Source organism: Petromyzon marinus, chromosome 20, assembly GCF_048934315.1.
Source record: "Petromyzon marinus isolate PM22_M1 ecotype Great Lakes invasive population chromosome 20, UKy_Petmar_22M1.pri1.0, whole genome shotgun sequence".
Classification (NCBI taxonomy): Eukaryota; Metazoa; Chordata; class Hyperoartia; order Petromyzontiformes; family Petromyzontidae; genus Petromyzon; species Petromyzon marinus.
Genome location: NC_133686.1, coordinates 4,763,237 through 4,789,491, shown reverse-complemented (window position 1 = coordinate 4,789,491; position 26,255 = coordinate 4,763,237). Strand labels below are relative to the sequence as shown.

Below are 26,255 nucleotides of genomic sequence, written 5' to 3'. Positions count from 1 at the left end.
GCTGGCTGGCATCATGCCGTACAGCACAAGATACAACCTAAAAAACACATCGGACAGTGAGTTGGAAAAACTTTTGACATTTAGTTTTGATTCTTGCTTTGCTCACTGTTGCATGATGCAAACAATTGACAATGAGGTGACATTCAAGGAGGTGCAGACATTGCCCCAACGGCAGCGTACCCATCGCCGTAGCTGAGGTCCTGGTATGCCGGAGAGAACACAGCCATCTCTATGAGGCCCTCCTGCCCATTCTCCATGCCTGCCTGCTTCCCCGTCGTCCTATGTGAGTCGGTGGGCACAACGGGGGTCACAGGAGGGGTCAGTGTTCAAGGGAGGACAAGGGATTGGTCGTAGTTAAAGTATGTATTTTTAAATAATTAATTTAATAACACAAAACGTAAAAAAAACAGGTTAAGACGTAGCCCTGCTCACACCACTGCCCACAGAAGGGCCTTCGCAAAAGGCAGCTTTAAAGAGCCCCTCTAGAGGGTATTTGGCCTACTCTTCCATGCTTTCCGGACATTTTGGAAGAGGTGGGAGTGCCAAGAGTCTATCCCACCACACGTGACTTACCCAACGACTATGGGTATATTTATACTGGTGGGTGGACAGAAGTTAGGAATTTAATACATTTGCCCATTATTTTCAACTGCTGCACCAGGACATCGCATAAAATCGGTGACCTCTGGATTGCAATTCCAGTGTGCTAAACATTGCACCACGGCAGCATATCTCTTATTATAAGTTGAATGCATGGGCATGATCATGGAATTTATTCTTGGTTTTGTAAGTAGTTTCTCCAGCATTTCCTACCACAATCTGTGTAACTTACATTGCACTAGTCAAATACTAATGTCTATAAAGCTGTGCTGTAGATATTATTTTATAATTACATTTTTTTAATGACAGAAGGTGACACGTGAGGAATATTCCCACTGGGGACGAAAAAAAACGGGAATTTGCGATAGCGTTGCCTTCACCATAACAATGACACACAAGGTCTTGACCTTGTAATGAGCATTGTGGATATTTTTTTTTACAAGTACCGTTAATTCAGTCTCAAAATTATTGTGACATCCAACGTGCTGTGACATAGCACTGGGGAGGCCGAGGGGATGAACTAGCAGAGCTAAAACTATCACCCACTGCCATTTGTCTCATCCCCCCCCCCCCATTTTACCCCCCCCCATTTTACTCCGCTCTATTTTACCCCCCCCCGCCCGTTTTACCCCCCCCCACATTTTACCCTTATATATTACCTCCCCATTCGTTTAAAAAACATTCAAAAACTCCTCTCGTCACATTGTGAATACTTGTGAGAAACACTGGCAAAGGTGGTCTCGCATGATGACTGCTTAAAGACACGTTCTTGCGTGCCAATTATCAGCGGCAAACAGCTCAAATATTCCCCTGGCTGGGTACATCACGGAGCCTGGAATTACCAGCCGGTCCGATGAGAAGGGAGCTCACAATGCGAAACGTGCAGACTGTTCACCGGCACAAAGCAGACGCAGGGAAAGATTATGAAATGAGGCACAATTAATAGCTGTTGCAAGGTCTCCAGCGGATAATGGCAATTATATTTATGCATTTGCATGTGCGTTTTTGAATGTATATACAATATATACACACACTACATTTTTTTCTTATGTTCTATTACAATCTTAAATCCCCTAATAGCAGGTTTGTAATTCAATAATTAATGCATAATAACGGTTCATTACGATCAAATTCATTATGTATTAATGAACTGTTATTGAAGTACCGGAGCATTCATCAACGTGTTATTGCCATTAAATGGCCACTTAGAATGAGGTATTATCAGCAGGACACTTATTATTACAATCTTAACTCATAACCGCATTTAGTTACAAGCCCCTACCCCCCCCCCCACCCTCATGGAATGAGCTATAACTATACTGTGTTTACAATCACATCAAAAATAAGTATCATAATAACTGGAATTAGCAGACGGTTTACTAACTTTAAAATGTTGGAGAGAGAAAAAAAATCGGAGGTCATGCTGTGCAACACGGAGCGGGGAATCGTATACAACACTTCCATAAAACTCTCAAGTGACGTGCACGTTGGTGAACCTTTTTACCGAAGACACAGTAATACTTTTACAACATGACCAAAAGCCATTAAGAAAAATCAATAACTCCAGAAAACACATCAAAAGCCAGTGTTGATCTAATGATGTGTTCCGGGAACCCATGTATGTCCTATTATTTTCTACCTGCTGGTTACTTATTACATTTTATTTTTTGCAAAAAAAACTAATTCAGCCTCGGTCATGATAATTAGGTATAGCTCTTGCAATCATGATGACACAGGTCGGTTGGTTACTCCTACACTGCTTTCATAATTCACCCTCGGCTGTGGTTCTTCATGTTGACAGTAAGGTATTTATATTGCTATAAAGCAAACACCCTAAATGCCAAACAACCTCATGTAACATGTAACGTATCCCACAATCACAAAGAGGAAACACAAGCTAAAGTAAAAAAAATGAATTCCAAGTAAAGAAAATCAAAGCAAAGATTCGCTGCTGGAGTTGATACTCTCGCTAAAAATGTGTGCAGTGCACATTAACCAGACATGATGTATACATTACAGCGTTGCATGTTCCAACGTGTACATATATATGCACATACACTGCACATTACCTTAAGGTTTGGAGACGCGCTGGCTGCACAATTAACATAATCTACACGTGTGGTTGATTTGTAACCAGCAAGTGCTGTACATATGACAACAGGAAGTTGCAAATTGGGCATTTAAAATGCACAACATATTTTCATCTCATCGGCTAACGATCTGTGTACTGGCCCTTTAAGGAAACGCACAAAAATACCCCTTGCAAACATTGCAAATTTATAATGTCGAAAATATGCATGTCCAGACATTTACAACAAAAAATGCACTTGCAAGCATTTCCGTTCACCGGATGCAATCCATTACCTGGGGTTTAATAGCGAATTTGCAGAAATAATAATACAAAAAACAAGCAAAAGTGATTTTAAGGAACATGAAAAATATGCTAAGAGGTAAAAATCAATTTGATTGAATTGTAAAAATGAAACCAATGCTGTCTTTCTGGAACAACTTTCCGAGCAATGCAAAGTCATATAACTACGCTTGGTTATGGGATCAATACAAATTTTTACAGGAAAAGTGCGCTATGATGATGCAATGGAACGTGTATAATGATACACAATGATCCCAATGTGTGCTAAGCAATATGTTGTCATATATAGCATTTCATTTATTTATTATGATTTTTCCCACTGACAGATACACATTCAGTTTCTGTATACATATTTCATGATGCCACAGAGTAATGGTTAGGCCATTTGTTCCATCTCCTCGATGTCCACCTATCGATGAATGTGTACACCACAACAATCGAACATCAGGGTGTTTGGTGGGGTGAAGTGTGGGCACTGCCACCTCTTCCTCCAAGAAATCTGCCCAGCGTGGATGAGTCGACCGAACAGTCCTCGAGAGGGATTCACTCAAGGTCCCTCAAGTGGAGGGCCCATTGTTCCAGCAGTAGTGTGAGCAAGCAATTGCAGGGGATACACCGTTATCTTTACACTGTACATCTGCGTCCGATCTGCTACATCCACACATTACCTGCAAACGCAAGCTTCAATTTGTGGCATGCAGAAATTCAAAGTGGCACTTGTAGTTTTTACAAACTTGCAAATGAAGAATTGATATTTCAAACAAGGGAAGAGGTCTGCCACGAAGCAGCGCCACTGTAGTGGTGGTGCATGGGGAAGCCACAGCATGCGAGCACTAAGTGTGCGGGGGAAGGACAACAAACTAAAGACAAAAAATCAGTCGCAAAGAAATGAGTATTCAATCTAGATTTCAAAGTGCAGAGCTCCCAGTGGCTTCCTCATATCGGAAGGAAGAGCGTTCAACATGACCGCAGAGGCGCATCTGAAAGCGCGCGATGTGGTGACCGTCTTTGTTCGATGGCCAGCCAAAAGCCACTGCGAGGACGACTGGAGTTCGCGTGATGATGGATTATGCAAGAGACGAGTATTACATATTACTACTCTGATGACTAAAAATTAGTTTTAAAAATTGAAGAAAAAAATATTCACAACCAGTGTTTTTTTTTTACAGAAGACTGCAAGTTGCTCAAGTCGATACGTGACCATCCCCAGGATATTTAAGATTGTTGTGAATGCCAAAGGCTCCTACATCTGAATTAAGGGTATTTTATCCGCGATATATCTATTATGAAAAAGGACCATTTCCTGAAACATCATCCATTATATATTTTTCTTTTCCTTTTTAGGGCAGTGTTATTGGCGGAGGTATTGAGTTATTTGTTATTTCGGCCTATGTGTAGTACTGGCAATCCAATATCGGGGAAACATTTTTTTAAAGCATAATTTTGAAGATCCAGAGAGTAGTGTAAGAAATGTCCCGAGACAATTTGCCAGCTCCCTTGTTGTAAAACAAAGCTGACTGCCCTTTCTCCACTTAACAGCAGCGTGAACACCATACTACAAAGATGTTGCGTGTAGTTTTGTGGGTTAAAAGACAAAACTGAACAAATAAACAACAACAAAATCAGCAGTTTGAAAGGAAAATGTGTTCAGAGACCAAGTATGTCATGCTAATGTTGCACCATTACAGCTGTGTCCCCATATAATAATATGGCCATAACAGTTTGCAATGTATTCCATTTACAGTATGTTCATTATCGCGGTCTCTGTTAATGGGCCTATAAATTCAAGCCCATATTCAACGTGCATGCAAATATCAGAGATATGCTCTTACAAACCGAATTTACAACCATGTGGGTTTTTTTTTTGTTTTGATTTTTAAACAGACAAATCAGAAACACGTTTTGTATCTTTTGATAGAAATGCAGGCAGCAATGGGCTGCTATTTACATTCACGTGGCCTGGCCATCGCTCTGCAGGACGACGAGCGTTCACTTTGTGGCACATTCAGGCAAGCCAGCATCTATTCGGGCCTCCACAGGGGAGTGCACATCGTCCATTTATTGGCTCGTTCTTATGTTACGCAATGCATCTTGTTTATGTACTTTTGCCTATACTGGCTGTAATGAGTCCGTCCTGTGCTTTCGTGAGGATAACATTGTAAACAAAGGCGTGAACAATCGCACAGTTGCCCAGCTTGGAAAAAAGTATAGAGAATGGGACCTAAAAAAAACAATATAAACCGAACAAAAGATGGGTGAATATTTTACATCGTCCTTCTGAGCTGTGCATTTGGCTTAGCGGAAGCTTTGTGCAGGGCACACAAAAAGCAATGTTTTTACTTCGCACCAAAAAGACGACCAAACAACAACAACAAAAAGCATGGAAGACAACGGTTACAAAACGTCGAGTATTTCAAATGACCTCCTACATATCAACGGCTGAACAATGCAAATCTACGAGGTTATGGGAAACGTGGAAACATTATGCAATGAAAAAATTAAAAGTGACTTCGAAAGTAGATTGCCTAGGGAAATATGCGACTTCAATGTAATTGTCTAGGGCTATGGTTAATGTTTCAAGTGGTCAAGTCGTGGCGATACACACGACCTACATGTGTATTAAACTACGTGTGCTAAGATATATGAGTGAATACCATCTGAAACGTATTTGTTTCTATCCATTTACCGAATTGTAATTATTCTGTTCACGGAGATTACTCATTTCGAGAAAAAGAAATGTTATACTTGTTTAAGACATAATGGAAAATGTATCAACAAACAATATACTGTAATAGATTACTTTTGACTGGAATACTGTTTCAGCAAATGTAGCTTGAACATCCTTACACTGGATATTTCAACCGGAGAAAGCAGTCATTGCTTTCTTAGCTTACAAAGTTAAGCCCTAAATATGATGGGAAATTCAAGGTTAGTTGATAAATATAGTGAGTGAAAGAAAACAATAATCAACTACAACTATGATAAATCCACTGTTAAATTAAGTCATGACCAAATCATCATTTTTTTAATCAACATGCGTTTTGCATATTTGGCTTCTACACATTTCCACATGATAAGCCACTTCGTTGAGCTATCATTTGTGGCCAGGTCGCTTCTGAAAAAGAGCTATATAGCTCAGAGGGCCCTACCTGGTAAAATAAAAAAATAATTTATAGTTTATCATCATCATAATCCATCTAGCACTAGCTCCTTCATGGGCCAATAGCTAGCCTCCATCTCTCAGATAGCCATCCTCTTCCTCATGTCTCCTCTCTTGGCTCCCATTCCATCACCAGTCTCATTCATTGGCCATCATCCTTTGTAGTCAGGTGCCCCGCGTAATGCCACTTTTGAAAACAGTCAATGTGTCTCGAAATTACATTTGTTCTCTGAACCACGTATTCCTCTATCTGTTGTTCATTGCAATTCCAAGGAATCATTTATCCACCCTTCCTCGTGCAATATTCCGTTTTTTTTTTTCATTTTACGTGTCAATGTCCATGTTTCCGATCCATATGTCGTCACAGGTTGTACGTACTGATTGAAATCTCTACTCTTTTGGGTACATTGCTATTTTGCTTTTTTATTAGCAAATCAATGTCTTTTTCCCCAGAATGAGTCGAACCAACTTTCATTGAGAATTTTATTTAATTATTTAGCTCACGGTCCTTCTTAATTCCAGCCCTAAAGAGAGAGAGAAATATATAAGCAACATAGTGTATACACTGGAAAAGCAACATCGTATGTAAAACTATGTTGCTTTCCCAGTTATGTCTCTGCCACAATATTAATTTTTATGCTCAGCAACCTTCCAGGAATACAAATATACACATATGTGAAACGTTGAATGCATTGTGAGTATCCAGTATATATGAAAAGGTTACATTAAAATATGGCGATTAAAGATGTCAAGATAGAGAATCCAACCTGAAGCTCATTGTGGTGGCATGTATATTTGTGCACGTGCGTGAGACTAGCGGCCAGCATGGCATTGCTCACGAATGTTGGGTTGTGTTTCTTTCGCGGCAGAAGATTAATTTTCTTTCATCCTGCAGGCTATGGTCAGCTCAAATGCAGCCATCCGGAAAATGTATGTTTCTCATAAGTATTGAAAAATATATCTGTTTCATCTATATGGCACACACTTCTGATACAATATTAAATCAAGGATTGTCAATGTGTTTTGTTGATATAGCATCGTCGAGGCAATAATATAAACTTTATAGTTTTATTCCCAACATAAAACACAAAACATATATTTGATATGAGAAGCAATTGTTTTCTGTCAGGGCAGAGCATTTTCTCAGTCGCACTGCCCTAGGATATACTGCATCGATGACAGTCAAAGGGAAATCCAAGGGTTATTAAACAGGACTGTGCAGAAGAGAGGCACCACTTCATTATAGCAGAGGGAATCATGGGGGGAGGGGAGGGAGGGGAGGGGAAGGAGGGGAGGGAGGGGAGGGGAAGGAGGGGAGGGAGGGGAGGGGAAGGAGGGGAGGGAGGGGAGGGGAAGGAGGGGAGGGAGGGGAGGGGAAGGAGGGGGGCAGGGAGGGATGGAGGGCGGGGAGGGAGGGATGGAGGGAGGGGAGGGAGGTCAGGGAGAGAGGGGAGGGTGGGCAGGGAGAGAGGGCAGGAAGGGAGGGACAAGTGGCACATCTAGGGATTATGAAAACGGGAGGTACGGAAGGTGCACCGGATAATTTATAGGAGGAGGAGGAGGTGGAGGTGGTGGCGTGATGCCAATGGTTTACCCAGGGGGGCACGTAAGGGGCATCATTTCAGCTTGATGTACGGGGTCGGGACTCGTATGCTCGGAGGGTGAAGTGTGGGTGGGAAGGAGCGAGAAGGAGAGAGAATGAGGGCAGAAGATCAAGCTCGAATGTTGGTCGTGTGGCCAGCTGCGTTAGACTGCAGCGTTGCCACGATCGGTTTATTAAGACTTATATGAAGTCCCGGAAGCCGGTGATGAATCTAGTTACGTATCTCCATTTGTTCCCATGTGGACTTACTCTCGATATGAACACAATGCTGATTTGAGTTTCATTGAACGCATGTGCTTGCATTTAACGTATGCTACATATCAAGTAATTCTTGTTATCTGTTAAAAAGGAATGCTGACATTCCCCTTTCCAGGTAACATCGCAGCATGAACAACTCGGTCAAAACTATTTAACTAATTGGGATTTACTCCGATGACTCGGAAAGATAATGACGAGTTAAGCATTGCTTATAATTTTGCATGAATTGCATATCTGCTTGATGTCTATATTTAAGTCATGTGTCATTACATTAATGATTATTTTGCATCTTAGCATTCACATTGCTGTGATTATCATTCGTTTTCATACAAATATGCACTTGTGGATATGCATTCTTGTCATCAGCTATGCAATGTTTTCTCAGGAAACCATCTGAATACGCAGCTTGATGGATTAGATAATTACAGGCAAACAATGTCTCCATTGCAAGACACACCACACAAACTGTGATACCACCACAGATAATCAGAGCAGCAGCAATTATTTTGGAGTACAACAGACTTTGGGTGACATGGTCATGCACGCAAAACACACGCATTAAAAAGTGAAAAGTGCCCAATGAAGCTTGGAGAGATGCATGCTCAGATTGCACTGAGAGAGCCCGAAAGTGGAACACGTGGCTTCGAGAGCACGATACAAGTTAATGGCATCATTAAAACTGGTAAGAGAACACGCGTGCTTGGGCAGAGCACGTCGCCAGGATGGGTGATGACTGACGGTCAAGAATAATGGCGAAGCGGCGTCCTCGAGATGGAATGCGTTCACGACAGACGCTCACCCCGGGAGAAAACATGTCCCTGTGCAAGTATTAGATGGATTCGTTTCTTCACAAGGTCATGAGAGATGGCAGGCAGCTTAGGGAGGCCTTGGTCAAGCAGTGGACTGACCATGAGAGAATCAGCTTGTGAGATAAATAGAAAAAAACTGCTGGGTATGGATGCCCCCCCCCCCCGACTCCCTCAGCGCACCTAATGGCTAAAGCGACCGGTGAACGGATGAGAGATAAATTAAGTGCAATACATGTCACGTGTCCTCATCGTGCTCCAGGGCTCAATTTACAGGACACGTGGAGTGTGTCATTTTAACATGGGAGGACATGAACAACTTCCTCTTTTTCCCATGCAGTCAGTGACTTTGGCGGCACCTTCACGCGCCTCGATGCATTTACAACTCTTGGCTTCCTCTCCTTGCCTGTGCGGTGGCCACACAGCGCAAAAAACAAAAAAAAGACGTGGCCCTCCCCGTGACTTTCCAGAGTTCACGAGCACTGGCGGAGTGATGAGGTCAGTAAGTTCGCTCCGCTGCATCTGCGCAAGCCATCCGCTTTGCGCCGACGCAGTGTGCTTGCTGCGAGCACCACTGCCCTCCGCGTTCGTGGCTCACACCGCGCGCGCCCGAATTTGATCGTTTAGGCTGGTACTGAGTGTTTTTTTTTCCCCCTTCCACCCAGCGCTTTCTGATTAGTAACGGGACGGACTTAGAAAGGTCACGTCCTGATCTGATAACGCTCATGAATTGCTGAGTTGGTATTTAATGCAAAATTCCTTTTGCTTTTCCCATTTTTATTATATGAGCCTAACACTTAACACTACTTTAATTCTACCTGCATGAAATATGGTCAGTAGGAGCATTATTTCAGCAGTGACTTCAAGCCCAACAGGATATTTTTTCTGCGAGCCGTGTATACATATATACTGTATTCACAGTTACTTCACGTTCGTGCTTATCTACTTGGTCATATTATGGACGCTGCCAATTCAACTAAACAATTGTCTTTCCCAAGCATCATGCCATTTGGTGCCACGCACTGCAATTGTTTCCTTGCTTTCTATCCACAAGAAGAATTGGATCTCGCAGAGAGACGTTTGATCAGCAAGAGCGCATGTGCAAATACAAACATGCCCCCCAATAGCCTTAACAGGCTGTTGGGGCAACCGAAGTTAGCGAGTAGCACCTATGAAGGCCGGCACAGTACACGAGGGGGTGGGTGGCCAGCACCACACCCGACCGCCTTTGTCTCCCCAGTGGGGATGTTTGCACACCACACCAGGTACTCATTTGAGGCTGAGTCGACCTAGGGGAGGTGCAGTACCGTTTTAGATAATCTTCACTGGTGTTGGCCATGAGCGGGAATCAAGTTCGGGTCGCCAGGTTCATAGCACAGCGCACAAACCACTGCGTCACCGCTCCCCACAAGCGGACGTGCATCAGCACACACATGCAGGAGTGTACACATTTGTTTTACTTTAGAAATATGCTAAAAAATTACCCGTACTATACGTGAATAACAATGAACTCTTAATCAGCGAAAAACTATTTTTTAATAATCACATTTTGCACCGGATATTTACACTATCATAATATAAAACTAAACTACCAATAAATGTCTGCGAGCACAAGTTTATCATAATGTAACACGTAATTCAGGTATAAAGATTAAACAAAACTTGTTAATGTATTTAATCACCTAATTTTAAAATGCTGTCAAGTTCTACTCATCAAACTAATGTTTCACGTGCAGAGAATGTTCGCGATATTTAACTTTTTTTTTACAGAAATGTTCCGCCGTGAATGCGGCTTCCGAATGTTCATTACGTGTAAATCTCACGCATAGTAATTAAAACGGCTCCAATGTTTTTGCTAAAAGCTTTGTGTGTCACGATTGATAAATACCCTAATAGTGATGTCGCATGCCAAATGACTAATTTGCTCTCAAAACGTACGATTGTTTCTCTGCTTCTTTTAATGGCTGGGCCAGGGTACAGAGGATGATGTGTGGCTGTGAATCTCACAGCAGAACCCCATCAAATGATAACTGTGATCCTCAATCAGGTGTGGACTTGACAGTGTTGGTCCTGCTTTATGAGTAAATGCAATTCTACCCTTAGTGTTGATGACAAAAAAAACTATCCAAGCTTCTAACAAGTGCCTCTCTATCATATACACACCCTCCAGTATTGCCTGGGAATGCACCTGCTTTTTCGTGTACTGGACTACATAATCCAGTGACCCGAGTTCGATTCCCGCTCACGACCAATGACAGTGGTGAATATTCCAAATGGTCCTGAGCCTCCCTGGGTCAAATAAGCCTTAAATGAGTACCTGGTGCTGTGTGTAAATATTGGCATTGGGGAGACAAAGGCAGCCGGGCGTGGTGTTGGCCACCCACGCCCTTCGTATGCCGTGCCCGTCTTCATAGATGCTCGCGAACAGCACTTGCCACAACAGTCTGTTAACGCGTACGCAGGGGATCTTTGTCATTTACACTGACATCTTAAAACACATGCTTGCTTGTCATTTACGGTATTAGTATTATTATTGAATGTACAGTAAATGTATTATGATATGCTACCTTGCTTTTTTTCACTAAAAACATAATTACATTGCTAAGAATATCATTCGCCTCATGTTAATGTCTTAGACTTTTCCACAACAGACTTCTGATGATTTTTTTGTGGTATTCACAACATGGTAGAATTTAAAAAAATAAACACTATAGTTGATATGCTAAGTGCAAACAATTGCCTGGTACAAGTTGCGTTTTTTAACTGTTGGCAGCGAAAAACGTTCCTCGTTATGTAAAAACATAACGAGGAATAACATAAAATATTACAACCTCCGAGGCTTTCTGCGGGGGATCAGTTTTAATCAGCAACAAGCATTTACAACAAGAAATTCCTTCCAGATAAGAGCTCCACAATTTCTTGGCACCGATGTGAATTCCCAGAGTGGTTTGGGATAATTTACAATTGATGCTAAAAGCGTTCAAACTACCAAACCATTTCTCTGTCATTTGGCAAGAAAAGACCCCATCATGAATGGGCAGAGAGGTGAGCTTTGGTGAACCGATCCCAAAGCAGGTCTGCATCCAATACGTCTCTGTATTCACATTGGATATGGCCCAGGGATGAACAAGTGTAAACCCATTCCCATGTGCAGCCGGTGCTGTGTCTGGCCAGCTGACATGTATTAATTACCTTGCTACAACAACGCTGTTCTCAATTAATAGTTATTGACATTAATTCCGGTGCTTAATTCCTTAATTCCAGAATTCATTATTGGGTGGCTTATTGCAAAAATAGAGCGACTGGCTTCAGCACTCCTCAACACAGTTCCGATGAAAATTGCACCGTGCGCTCATTTTAGAAAGACGTTGCATGATGGGAAGTGTGTGTTTAAAAGTCTCACCACACTCTCCGTCTCATATAGATGACCACTCACGTTAAATTTGTAATATTGCTAGGGTATGAAATATAGAGTGAGTGTATTTTATTTGGCGTTTTTTATGCAAAAGCAATAGGTGGTTTGCATTGCCAGATGATCCTTCAGGAATGCCCAGTCTTTTTTTTCCTGCGATTGCAGCCTCTCAGGCTGCTTATCAGGTTGCCATCCCCATAAATTACATCACCGCCATGGCTATGCATTACTTTTCTTTGCAATTTGTCAAAACTCGCTGAAAAAAGCTTTAATTTACTGAAGTCTTAAGCTGTAGACTTGACCAATTTGCCTTCGTATATATATTTTTACATATCCCAGCTCAATCCCTGCATGAACAAAGACAATTCACTTATTCTAAAACTGGGCCAGGAAAACTCAATCTATGGATGATGAACAATGTATTTCATAGCGGCATGTAAATGAGCCACTGCTCTGTGCTACGTTTCTTCCTTTCACTGCTCTCAATGGGGAAAAGTTATAGATGAAAGGTTTTCTCATGCTCTGGTTGACTTATAGCTAAAAGTGCTGTGCATCATAAAAAAAGTATTTTACCCCAGAGCCCCAAAGGCCATAATTAGAATACTGTGACAAACCAGCCATGAACTACTGTACATCACTGGCTGAGAATTTAATGTTCTAGCTCATATAAGTACAGTTCAATCAAAGTGGAAAGTAGGGCTGGCATTTAATTTAGAACCGATGATATCAGTAATTCTATTTATGATATTAAAAATACAATTTTATACATTATCTCATCTGGCCTGCGCATCAACCAATCCAATGCTATCTACTGTACCCTATCTTATCGCGGTTAAACCTTTCGCTACTCCGCCGTATATATTTTCTCTTGTAATATTATTATATCTGGCTGCATGAAGGAAAAAAAAGAGACAAATCAATCTGCAAGGTCACTTTGCATGGGGATCAGAGTGCCAGACTTGAGAAAGGCGACTTCTTCGGCTGCCAAGTTGAGACTTTAGAATAGAGAGCGAGCAAAAGTCAAAGAGCCTTGTCTTGCCATCACAAGGGTGTCCTTCTCGTGCCTGGCTGAGTGTGGGTGCCAAAGAAGGGTTAATGTGTCTCCGTGCATTCAAGGAGGCTCAACAGATTGCCCCAAGCATTCACTTCCAGCTATGCCTGATATCAAGCAGGGAATGTGGTTGTGGCAAATAATTGAACAGTTTGGAAAGGAATACTTCAACCTTTCAGAAAAAAATTCTAGGTCAGTGATTTAATTTTGTACCTATATATATCCCCACACACGTAGTAAATATACCACGTGTTTGTATTAAATGCAATCCTATAAAATGTCACTTGCAGTATAATATGTCCACAGAATATATCACCATTGGTGATGTGACTGCGATTTTATCATGTATTGCTATGATTGGTAAATGAAGGAACTCCCGAAAATAGATGTATGTTATAGGCATGTATAGCTTTATAAAGGTTCTTGTGTGCAATACTTTTTTTTCTCCAATATATCACTTGAATTAGTTACACAAGGGCTGGTGAAAATATATTGAGAACCGGATTATTCCAGTTTACATACAGTCACAATCACTTCTAATTTTTGAATGCACTAACTGTACTCTTTGGTTACCGAAAGAACCAAAGAGTATGGATTCCGGCAGTCACGAAAGCTTAAAATCAAGAATGCACTAACTATTTGGATATGAGAACTTAAAGGGATACATAAAACACGTGACTGCAACGTGATCATAATTCGATTTTTAACGTCAGCAGTATCCTGTTCGTAGAAGTTCTCTGGCCGCTTTTTTATACACATTCATTCCTCGTGGACATGAAGGGACAAGTGAAGAGGCCTGTGGATAGGATCGAAGTAGATGTCCTAAAACACACGGCTCTCAGGATGCATAAAGTTGAGTGCCGTGCAAAATACGCTCGCGAGGAAGCACACTGCTGGATGTGAACATGAAAGAAAAAATAAACACACGCAAAAAGAACATTCTTCATCCAACAAAAAAAGGATTTGCATTCTACCGTAGTTTCACAGCCGGGCGGCGATGTTGCCATGTGCATTCCCGATTGAGTGATGTGCGTGTCTTTTTTAGAATTTGCCAAATGAGGACTCTAATGCCAGCGCACAACGGCCCAGTCACATGGAATGATATCAGGCGATCTTCAACGTCCACTGTGAACAAATAGCCAACTCGCTGAACGTGATGTGTTCACAGACTAGGCAGTCCTGGGTGGGGTAAGGAAATAATTATCAGTGGCAACATTTTCAAAAAAAATGTTTTGGGTTAGACCACGTAAATATAAATGTGTCGTTAAACCCGCCACCACCCGACACAGCCAATTAGTAAGGTTTGTCACGTAAACAGAACGTGCCAATTCGTTACTAGCAAAGCACACCGGTGTGTTGGAGAGCAAATCCACAACATTTACAATCTGAGTATGACGTTTTGCTAGTAACTACAACCGGTATCATCAGGCGGCAGCCAGATTTGTTCATATCATTAAATAGATATGTACACTTTTTGGTACAACATGTGATGATGATGGTAGCAGCAAAAATGTAACTTGCTTCACAGCTCATAAGTGACATAAGCAGCACAACAGGTAGTGACCTAACTCCTCGTCCTACTCTGCCAATCTTGGGTTGTTTCCAACAATTTGATGCATGTCTTATTCAGAGTGGAAGTTCCTCTCACGGATAATGAAACCTCCTCTCTGCCACAAGTGGTGATGATACATTGGCAAAATGTATAAAAGAAATAGGATTTCGACTGCGCAAGTTTTGGTGGTAGTCCCGAATGGCTCTCTGATGTGTTTTCCGAGCATACTGCATGTCGCTTGGAGTGAGGTTCAACATTGCACTCGATGTGCTGGGAGCTCTCGGCAGGTTGAGCGAACTGTCAGACATCATCATCATCGCTTCTCATGCTGGGAAGTTTATTCAGGAACTTCTTTAGAATCGGAAGCTAGCAAGCACGCAGAGCAAAAACCATCGGACGTTAACGCCGAACACCCAGCACAACCCCCCCCCCCCCCCCAAAAAAAAAAAACCCACAGCGGACAGAGCGGAGTAGGATTTATATATATAAAAAAAAAATTTGAAAAGAGTTCAAAAGAGAGGCAGCAAAACGTCGGCACCTGCTGTCGAGAGGGATGCTCACGAGCTCCCAGCTCTCACGCAGGTGCAGGGGCTCGGGCGCCCGGAAGGGCTGCACGGACACCTGCCGGGACCCGCGTCGCTCGCGCAGGGAACTGCGTGCGCCCAGCGAGTTGTGGTGCGCGGGGGCAACGGAGGAGGCTTGCTGCTGCTGCTGCTGCTGTTGCTCCAGCTGGCCCGAAGCGCGCCGGCCGTGCTGCTGCTGTTGCTGCTGCTGCAGCCCAGGCGCCTTGTGGTGCTTGCTGGTGGCGGCATGGGGCGCGTGCAAGGACTGCTGGGGGCTGGAGGTGTGCGGAAGGTGCTGGCTCGGCGCGTGGACGAGCTTGTGTTGAGCGCGTTCGTTGGGGTGCGGTGGCAGCGGCGGGCGCATCGTGGACGGCTGCTGGTGGCTGGATGGAGTCAGCGGGTCTGAGAAGCGACAGGAACAAGGGCATGGTGGACGGTTGTTTTCAAACTCGGGGCTCTTAATGTAACGGAGTTCATATATATATTTTAAAAGCTCCCGCACGAAAGTATGTATTGAAAATTTGTGAGCTGACACGCTCAAAAGATGGTCAAAAATAGTGTTTGTGTTCTACACCCAATGCTCTGTGACAGCTCCAAACATGACTATAAAATTAGACTTCACGACTTCCCAGAAAAGTGGCACTATAAAAATGTTCACATTATAAATGCTCATATAGAACTATACAACGACAAATACAAAGATCCCCCGTATAGGCTTAACAGACTGTTGGGGCAAGTGCTGTTAGGGAGCACCTATGAAGGCCGGCACGACACACGAGGGGGTAGGTGGCCAACACCACGCCCGGCCGCCTTTGTATCCCCAGTTGGCGATGTTTCTACACTGCGCCAGTTACTCATTTGAGGCTGAGTCGACCTAGGGGAGACCTAGGACTGGTTCAGATAGTCGTCACTGGTGTTGGCCGTGAGCGGGAATAGAACTCGGGTTGCCAGGTTCGTAGCACAGCACGCTAACTGCTATGCTATCGCTCCTCTCTAAGAACGGTATGCAACATACGTGACAAACAGCGATATAGTTTTATCGTGAGATACTTAAAAACTCACTTTAACTAAAGTACACTTGTTTTAACCTCATATTTACGCTTTACTTGAATGACAAAAACCCAGGTTCGTTTTAGGAGTTATTATAGTGAATAAAAAACGGTTTGTGCACCGTTTGTAACTGACTGTCCTATATACATACTGCATGTGTCGAGAGAGATTCTATTATTTGTATTCCGAAAGTGATATCAGGACCACTTTAAACCTATAAATACGGAATCACAAAACAAACAAAATGATTGGGCCTAGTGTTAGTCCACTGCCTAAGGCAAACATTTATGAAAGTAAAATAGGCCTCACTTTAAAGGTGCTTGCCTCAAAGGCTGGTTTTCAAAACACTAGAACCACTTTGTAAATATGGACCATTGATCTTCAGAGGAAAATTAAAATAGCAAAACATTTCAAATACCTTAAGTGTCACCAATCTATGTCTTGTGCGACTATTATTTTTGGTTGAAAAATAATATTATAATTCAATTGCTGTCACAGAATTCCAAGCGCCTCCTTTATTTTCCCCGGGAGCCGAATTCATTTAAAAATGTTGTTTAAAATTCATAAACCACCTGGAAGGACTCTCTGGAAGGCATATACGTAACTTCAAATACACAAACAAAAATCTAAATTCAGGCAAAAGTCACCACAAAATTTGAATTTCCCATGCATATCATCGTTTTATTTTAATTCTGCTGTATGTCCAATGTTTTATTTTTATACGTAGGCTTTCATGACCAAGATTATGGTTCATAATTAGTTTGTTTTGGGTTAGATCGTTGTGCAGGTACAATGTTCACCACCCAACAGAACCAATAAAATCCAGTTGTCATCCGGGTAAATATGCCCATTGATTGTGGGGTTTTCTAGCAAAACCGGAGGAATGTTGAAAAGCCAGCAGAATTTTAGACAATGTTGTCCTTTCTATGGAGATTACACCCAGCATCATCAGGTCTGAAAAAAGCTCAACTGTCATGTGCGATCTGAGAAATCAAATGAATTTGCCCACGTGACAACTTGATCTGATTGGTTCTGTAAGGTGGTGAAGGGGTTATAAAAATATATTACATTAGACCTAAACAATTTAACCCAAAATAAACTAATTATGAATACAAAAAAGTTGTAAATATAAATTCCATATAAACCATGCTTGCACTCCTGTAATGAAAATACAGATAGACGAACCATTTCAGAAGCAATGGGGGAAATTTACTATCAAATAACAAAGCAAATGGATCTCAGGCTGACCAGCATTGACGTGACGATTGTGATTAATTGTCCATCAATGCTCATTACTGTTACTGAAAAATCCTTCTGCACATGCCCACAGAAGCAACATTTTATTAATCTTGTTTATAATTTATTACTTTGCCTGAACCATCGCTTACAGGAAAGATGCTTCACAACCTTCACCAATATTAGACTACCTGCCACTTGTCACTTTATGTAATATTTTCCTCCGCGCAGCAATTTACATGTTTAAATCTTTTTTTAAAAGTAGGATCTTCACAACATGCACGTTTTTACTTCAAAATAGTCAACATGAGTAAATAGATGCAATTCTATTCCTCGTCAGTGAACAATGTTTAGTATTTGCAAACTCAAATCGGTGCGTCTAGAAGGCAGGGCATCAATGCCTTAGCTGAGAACAAAGCTCCATTTTTAGCATCATATTTCTTTTAAAAAATGGCCTTTACCAAACAGTCATCCATCAACGCGACAGCGCTCGAGATCAGGTGCAGGTAGAGGTTAGATTAGGCTGCATAATGTGCGCAATACAAACGGGCCGCCGCAAATTTATATCCAAAATGAACCACTTTGCGGAGTACACGGCAGAAACACAAGTTAGAGATGGAAACTGAAATTGCTACTGATGGGGGGAGATTTTTTTTCTGTTTCTTTTCTCACACACTTTGTATCAATTAAAAATAAAAAAAACATTTTTGCACGCTTCTCGCATCCTGCTCTTGGCCAGAAACGTACATAGTCATGTAAATATAAACCTACATACAGCATCAACCACACTGGCTTGAACACCGCAGCCAGCCCCGACACTGTGTTTGTGGCAGATATCATAACTTCAGCTTGAAAGCCAATGCTTTTCTTGCCACTACAAAGAGTTTATTGCAACTCCCATTTAACTGCATGGACAAATACTCTTTTCATAAGTGTCGAATGCTGGACACTTTCTGCAAACCAATGAATAAATAAACAATGTCCGAGCTGATGACACGCCTCGCATTCATGCAACTGTTCTTAGAGGTCGAATGAAAAAAAACAATGTCAGCGAGGCTACAAGTGGAAGCAGAGCTGGAGAAGGAGTAAGTTCAACATGAGTGATGGCCGATAACACCCACACCTGACGGCTGAAATTGAAATCACATTTCTGATGAGACAAGATAATGCACCTTGGTGTCTTTGTAATAATAATAAGAATAATAACCATAAATTGCGTCTCTTTGTCGATCCGCTGCTAGATGAAGGCATCTCTAAGCTGTGTCGGGCAGGGGGGTTGTTTGACCATAATTCACCCTGCTGGTAAGTGTGAGTGGGCGAAAGGGGTGCCCAGGTCCACTTCAGATATCGTTCGCCAAAATGCGGTTAGCCGCGGCCAGGAGTCAAACTCAGGGGGCCGGGTTCATAGAAGAGTGTACTAACCACTGCTCGCTGCAATGCTTCCGCAGAGACCACAACTCAATTATGTGACCCGCATAAACGTTAGGTATTCTTTTTAGGAAGGATAGTGAGCATAACAATATTTTTTATCTTAATATATGCATTGTGTGAGCATGCACTGGGTTGATAAAACCTTTCTAGAAATGTAGGGAATTTTCGATGTCCTTTTGCAAATAAAGTAATTAAAATGTAGTTTCCTTAAATATGAAGTATAAGGTTCATTCCTGTGATTAATGAATACAAATAAAAAGTGGTACAATTATTCAAAATGAGATACATATTTTATGTGCGTACTGTATATTCTGAACTAAAAAATTAAATGGCTGCGTATTGTGGAAGGAGTGTGTTCATATTATATAGCAATAAACAATTAAAGTTGCATTGATGTTAATACAGTATTCATACAACATTGCACACACCTATTTCCATCTGAAAAAAAATATGGACTTCAGTAAATTGTGATCTAAATAAATGTGAAAGTTTATTTTGCTAGTACAGACGCCTGGCAGATCAGCGCCATAGGCAAATGTGTGTAATGAAACCACTGAATCCCTATCCCAAACAGAGTATAATTTTACAGATTTCTTGCTAAGCGGAAAATGGAAATAAAACATATGACAATAACAATAGACTCCAAAGCTTTGACTTGCTGGCCAAGCTTTTTTCTAAACTGCGAGGCGCTGTGCATGTATCAAAATAAAACGCTTAATTGAATATGGTTTTGAGACACAAAGAACAGACCACCATTATGGTCTCCTCAATACAACAGCAGGATAGCAGGGTCCTCCGTCTGTTTCCAAGCTACAAACAATATTACACATTCAGGTTCAGTCATCGATTTACAAACATCACTGAATGAAAAGTGATGTTGGTTTCCCTTACAAACTCCGGTCCTCTGTCATGTCCAATGCTTTAATTGAAGCGCTTGCTCCCGTGAGAAATCGCGTGAGTAACATACGTGGACAATTAACATAATTGTATACAGCGTGTACAAACTATAAATGTGAGTAATTTATTTCTCAATGAATTATTATTACAACTTCGACGGTAATGTGTTCATGCATTTAACATATATGCAAGCACGAAAAACGGCATTTATGTGAAACTTAGACTGCTTTCCCACTTTTAACACGCCATCGATTCCAACGTCAAGCTCTATATTACACTTTCCATATTCTCCGAATTTTATATAAGACACACCTTTTTTCACCTTGATTATAAAGTAAACTTTGGCGGTGCGTCTTGCAATCCAGCAGGTGTGTGTGTGTGTAGCGGGAGCAGATTTAAAGAACTTTATATACACCGGGTACAAGTTTTGAATAGTATGACTTTCGGGAGCATCTCATAATCCGGCGATTACGTTAATTCCCTTCTCCAAACACCAATTGTCTTCATCTTTACGTGGAACCCGGACCTCGGAAACACATTAAAATAACCAATTACATAAACGCCAGTTATATAACGGCAGATACGATTGAATTACTTTCCTGGCTAACAAGGCGAGCCAGCAAGCATTTGGCAGGCAGAGTCCGCTGCAGCCACTGCCCACAGCAGAGTCCACGACACAATCTGAGAACGACATCGATACCGGGGCGTTTGATGGCTCACTGCTCCCTCTTGCAGGCATTTATTTAAACTTGGCCACTATCACAGAGGATCGCCTCTTGGTAAAGGTGCTCCTTCAACCGAGGGAACAGATGGCAATCGATGAGATTATGGTCTGAACTACGCGGCGAGGAGGGGGGTCGGTAGGTGAGGCCTCTCTGAGCGTGCTCTACAGGGTGGCCGTTGATGGATAGCCCCAGTGAGGACGTGAGCTGTCGTGCACTTGCAATGGTTAATTTCTAGTTGGGGGGGGGGGGGCAACACGACAAATAAAAAAAGCGTGTCTCTGTGTATGTGGGCAGATGCCCTCCTCTTCGAAGGGCGCACCTGCGTGCCGGTGGAAATTGAGGTGAGTGTCCTCGCAAAGCAAAACAAAATCGTACGATTAACAGCGAGGTGCAAGACCTGCAATTGCTTGCTCACCCCACCGGCAAAGACTTCCAGTGCAGGGAGTATACCCGTTTTTAATGCTGGGTGAAGGGAGGCAGGAGGGATTCCAGACCATTGTACCAACTGCCATGCCAGGAGATGGAACTGGCAACCTTTGGATTGCAAGTCCAGTCTGATAACCGTTACACCACGACAGCATCCCAATAATGAACAAGAATACATTGCTATTATTATTTTCTAAGATACAAAAGGCATTTGCAGATGCGATGTACAGCAACCGACACGCAGGCAACACAAAGGCACAAAAAGCCATGCGAACAAATGCCCAGGTCATGCCCTGCATGGTCAGAATAACGGCCTCATGGCCTAAGCGAGACGACAATGAATGGCAATGAAGGCAAGGAGATAAAAGCGTGAAAGGATGTCAAAAATGAAATAAAATCAGGGCACACGTGTGTGTTTATATATATAAATACTGTGAATCTCCTCTGCAATTGTGGGCATTGATCATAGCATAGTTGAGGGGATTATCCAGCATTACATTAAGACTTGATGATGATGGTGAAGAAGATAGATAAATACTCTTCGGTTCTTTCGGTAAAGTCACGTAGGTAAAAAAAAGATCCTTGCAGTCACTAAAACTTCAAATCGAGATAGATAAATGTTGCCTAATTTATATATGCAACACATTTTATGAAAGTTTCCACTGTTTTCCACACTGCGTTATTATTTTACCATGAAAATAGCTTTTTGTATATTTACACAGTGCCCTTCCAGACTCAATTGTGCAATTTTGTGCACAACTGGTATTTTTTTGTTAAAGTTGTTGTCAAATGTGGTTCATAAAATAAAATACTTTTACAAAATGTATTCCCATTATTCTTTGTTTGGGCTTTACTCTGGCACATGGAGCAATGTTTGGCTATTCTGTCCATAAGTTTGGGCGCTATTTACCAAAAAGCTGGCAACCCTGGTAACCACTGTGCCAACACCCCACCTAAAAAGAAATCTCATAAATACTGAAAAAAATGTGCATTTGGATGGTTTCACCACCGCACAATATTTGGAATTGAGTCACTGTCAGTGCAATCTACTCATTACGCTTGCAGGCATCACATTTAGCCGGACTTTTAATAGTTGCAAATAAACTCGTACCACACATAAGTAATGCATAAAACTGGCATACATTATTCTGAAAATTAGAACAGGCTATAATGTATTTGATATCCATCACATGACATGATTGTGGGCAGATTTAAACACCAATAACCTTGGATGATAAATTGACACCCAAATAATGTGGTGGCATTAAGAAACATACTATATATTATGGCCTGAGAGGGATACATGTAATCTGTCCAATGGATTTTTTCGTAACGGCCCAAATGATGAGACCTGCAGAGAAAAATCCTTTAAGTCGATGTTGATAATAAGAGGGTAGTAATTGTACAGGTCGACATAAAGCTACGCTGATGTGCTTATCCATTTATGAAGTCCAATATCCGGAAATTTAAATAGCAGCCATCTGTATGAATAACAAATTCTAAATGTTTGAGCACCGCTGGCATTGTCATCCACGCAATGTGTACAATGTAAACACTGAAATGGTTTCAATTAATATGAATGCCGTTAAACACAGCATTAAAAAGTACATTGTATTTTACTAATCAGAATCTGAAGAAAAGAGAAAAACAATTAGCGCGTTGGATAAATGGTACACAAGCACCAATAATAGAAACTCAACACGCGTCAATAGCACTGTCCTAAAAGGAAACTATGATATAATAGTTGACGTTTTTAACAATGGCTCATCTTCATAGCAGAGAGATCATCTAATTATAGTATGATCTCATATTATTTAATATTTTTACATATATTGTTACCTCTTTCATGCAATTGTTATTGACAAATGTGTTGAGAAGAGAGATGGAATTTTATCAAAACACACACCTTTATTTCTTAGCCAATTTTTTTTTATTGTCCAGCGAATGAAGTAATGCTGATTGGTCATATAAGCACATGCTTGTGCATATGTACAATAACATAGCATAGGATTTAAAAAAAAATCTAAAATAATGTTATGAAGATTTGGCTGGGATTTCATAGACAGCCTCTTTTGCATATTTTGTTGTGGATAATATAAAGCATGGAAACCTGTTATGAAATGTACATTTGGTTCACAAATGGAAAATGCTGATTTACATATATTTGTATTGTACTGCTTTGTATAATTCACCACCTCATTTAACAGGAGACTAACTCTCAAATGGCAGATATTTGTAAACAACATTTGTATGTAATGCCACATTTCCCAGTGGGTTTCAATTAATAAGCGACAGGTAGAGAATTGAGGCGATTATAATACAGCGCCTAGAAAACGTGGGTTGCCCATCTCTCCTGGGTTAAGGGGGCTTTCTCAGAGGTGGGTGGCGGGAGGCTGAGCGGGTAGCCAGATGGTCATGGTAAATGTTATTCCTTTTTTTTGTGTGTAAAAATGTGGCGGATTTGTATGCCGCTTCTTGCAACCGGATATCGCGAGCCTCATGCAACGTGCAAGTTGGCATGAGTGGCTGTCAAAACAAAAATTGCTGTCCGAGATATTGCAAACGTGCACAACCGCTCACCAATGTACTTTCTGAATTTAGAAGTACCATGAATGTCAAGGAACTTAGTGAAGGATAAAGTTAGGAGATCACACTTTTTTTTGGCCGAATGACCTTACGTCAGACCTGCGAGCCTCTTCCCACCATAACTCGTTCCCAAAAGGTATTCACACGTTCCCTTGTGCATCACGAGCATGCAACAGACACATATTTTTTTGACTCCCCCCTCCTCCCCCCCCACCCCCTCTCACACAGCCAGCCAAAGGCTCGTTCGCCGCTGCTTTCAAAGTGGTAGCAACGGTGTTATGGTTTACGCGAGACATAACTCCGCTGAACGTTTTGGCATCGGTGAAGTCGATCTCGCGAGATGGAGCCACCCGTTTCGAGGAACACGCATTCGGCATGCCCACTCATATTAGCTGAGTTGAGAGAGCGCTGTGTTGTGGTGACTGATAATCAATTTGAATTGTGGAGTGTGGTTACCAGGCTGGAGGAAAGGCTGCTGAACACAGCAGTCCAATTTATGGGAGGTAAAATACAATCACCGAGCTGAATCCCATTACTGAATGTGCATCACCACGATTTAGTTTTTAAAGGCTTAAAACCTGGCTGCATTCTCGAAAAGTGCTGTGTTTTCTACTGGAAACAAATACTTAATAAAAAAAAGTCAGCCAAGTTGTTTAAAGGCACCTGGAACACTTTGGAAGACCAAGAAGGAAATCACTTGACTCAATCTATTTACGTTTGTTCCGTGACCGTATTTGTAAAGAGGATATTTTTTTGATGCAGGATGTTAACTAAATAACGCCTCACGTGAACTATGTACTTGCTCCTTTACAATATTAACCCTTTCCCATTTTGAGACGTCTGCATGTTGGAGGGTTGGGGGTCCCGTTCACCGCTGAATCTCGGAACGTGCGAGCGGTTAGCGTTAATTTTATTTAGAGAGGCACAGCGCCGCTGTTTTTAAAGACATTGTACTCACCGCAGAGAACTGTAGTGATACGACCGCACTCTTCGATCTCCGGCCTTATATCTACTGTTGGATGAAGGCTTTCCAATGTTGCCACCATCTCTCAAGATACATATAATGCCACAATCCATCTCACGTCTGCACGAGACAATTTTATTGCTCCATCTCCAAAGTGGCTGTCCTCTCAGGCATGTTCTCTCCTTGAGCTGCTATTCCATCACCATTCACATCACATTCGGCCTTCACAAGCCCACTTACTTTCATGAACAGTCAATATGATATCTAATTAAACTAAACGTTTTTTTTTATTTGACCAGATAAGGCCCACTGAGCTATTCAGCTCTATCACAGAAGTGACCTGACCACAAATGATTGCTCAAATAAGTGGCTTATCATGTCTAAATGTTACAGCAACCAAATACTCTAAACGTATGTTTCTAAATGTGGAGGGAAAAACCGGAGGACCCAGAGAAAAAAGCACACGACCACGGGGGAGAGAGACATGCAAATTCCAAATATACAGGCGTCAGGGTTGGGCTCGAACCAATGACCTATTTTATACCAGGTGAGGTAGTTAACATCTTTCCACCCCAGCGCCCTGGACATTTATATTTCCATCTGTTAGCCCTTACCAAAGTACTGTATCAGTTTGATCGCACATTGCTATGTTTTACAGTTTTTACCATCGAACAAATATCATCTCTTTGGGCTCGCAAAATGTGCATGCATAATGTACGTTGACTCATTAATCCCCCCCACTTTGTGCAAGAGTGCAGAAGTGTGGTCACCACATCTACGCCTCTATATAAGGAAGGAAACAGGTGGACTTGTCCACAAATCTGTCTGTCGCCTGATGAAGCTAGTTGTAATTACTGGCGAGACGTCGTACTTAAGATTGTAAATGTTGTGGCTTGGCTCTCCAACACACAACCGGTGTTGCTGTACCAGTGACGAATTGGCCACGTTCTGTTTAAGTGACAACCCTTACTAGTTGTCTGTGTCGGGTGGTGGCGGGTTTTAACGACACATTTATATATTTACGCGATGTAACCCAAACAAAAAACCTCATTGTCTTGTTGACTTGTTGTAGGTTGCTGTCTTTTTTCTCTTGTTTATCTACAACCCAGGTCGGCGGCCTTCTTGTTGTATATTAAAGCCTCTATTCAAAATAAAACATTTTAAATGTATATTTGCTCTTACAGGCAGTGCAAGGCACTTTCTGATTGCGAAACTTGTATTTTTTCTCTCACAAAAACACATGCCGATTGCGGTGCAATTATGCAGTCAAAAGAGTTAAGTATTTTACCTTGAGGAATTGCTGCAACATGGCCACAACGTTGGATCAATCTCAAGTGACACCGCAGCCATTTACATCATATCCATCAAGGGGCTTCCTTAACCACTATCCCCTCTTAAGCTATGGAGACAAATAAGTGGGCTGCTTAGTGCCTTTCTGCCGCAACCACCAATAACACTCACTGAAAACGAGAACCTGATTAATTATGCACACATTTGTCAGCTGATGGTTCTAAATCCATCATCTCGGTAATGCTGACTAACCCATCGCTACGGTACTTGCCAG

At 41.8% G+C, this 26,255-nt stretch overlaps 1 protein-coding gene across 5 annotated transcripts in view; it reads right to left on the bottom strand.

Moving 5' to 3' along the window:
* The window catches only part of LOC116944204 (teneurin-3-like), a 456,734-nt gene that overhangs the window by 197,725 nt on the left and 232,754 nt on the right, over window positions 1-26,255 (bottom strand). For 4 of the 5 annotated variants that reach the window (XM_076068250.1, XM_076068253.1, XM_076068251.1 and 1 more), the window contains 2 exons: window positions 15,352-15,778; window positions 181-279 (listed from right to left, as the gene is read on the bottom strand). In XM_076068250.1, coding sequence (XP_075924365.1) covers window positions 181-279; window positions 15,352-15,778 — 526 coding nt within the window. The remainder of the gene's footprint in view (window positions 1-180; window positions 280-15,351; window positions 15,779-26,255) is intronic. The other variant, XM_076068252.1, reaches the window with a different exon arrangement.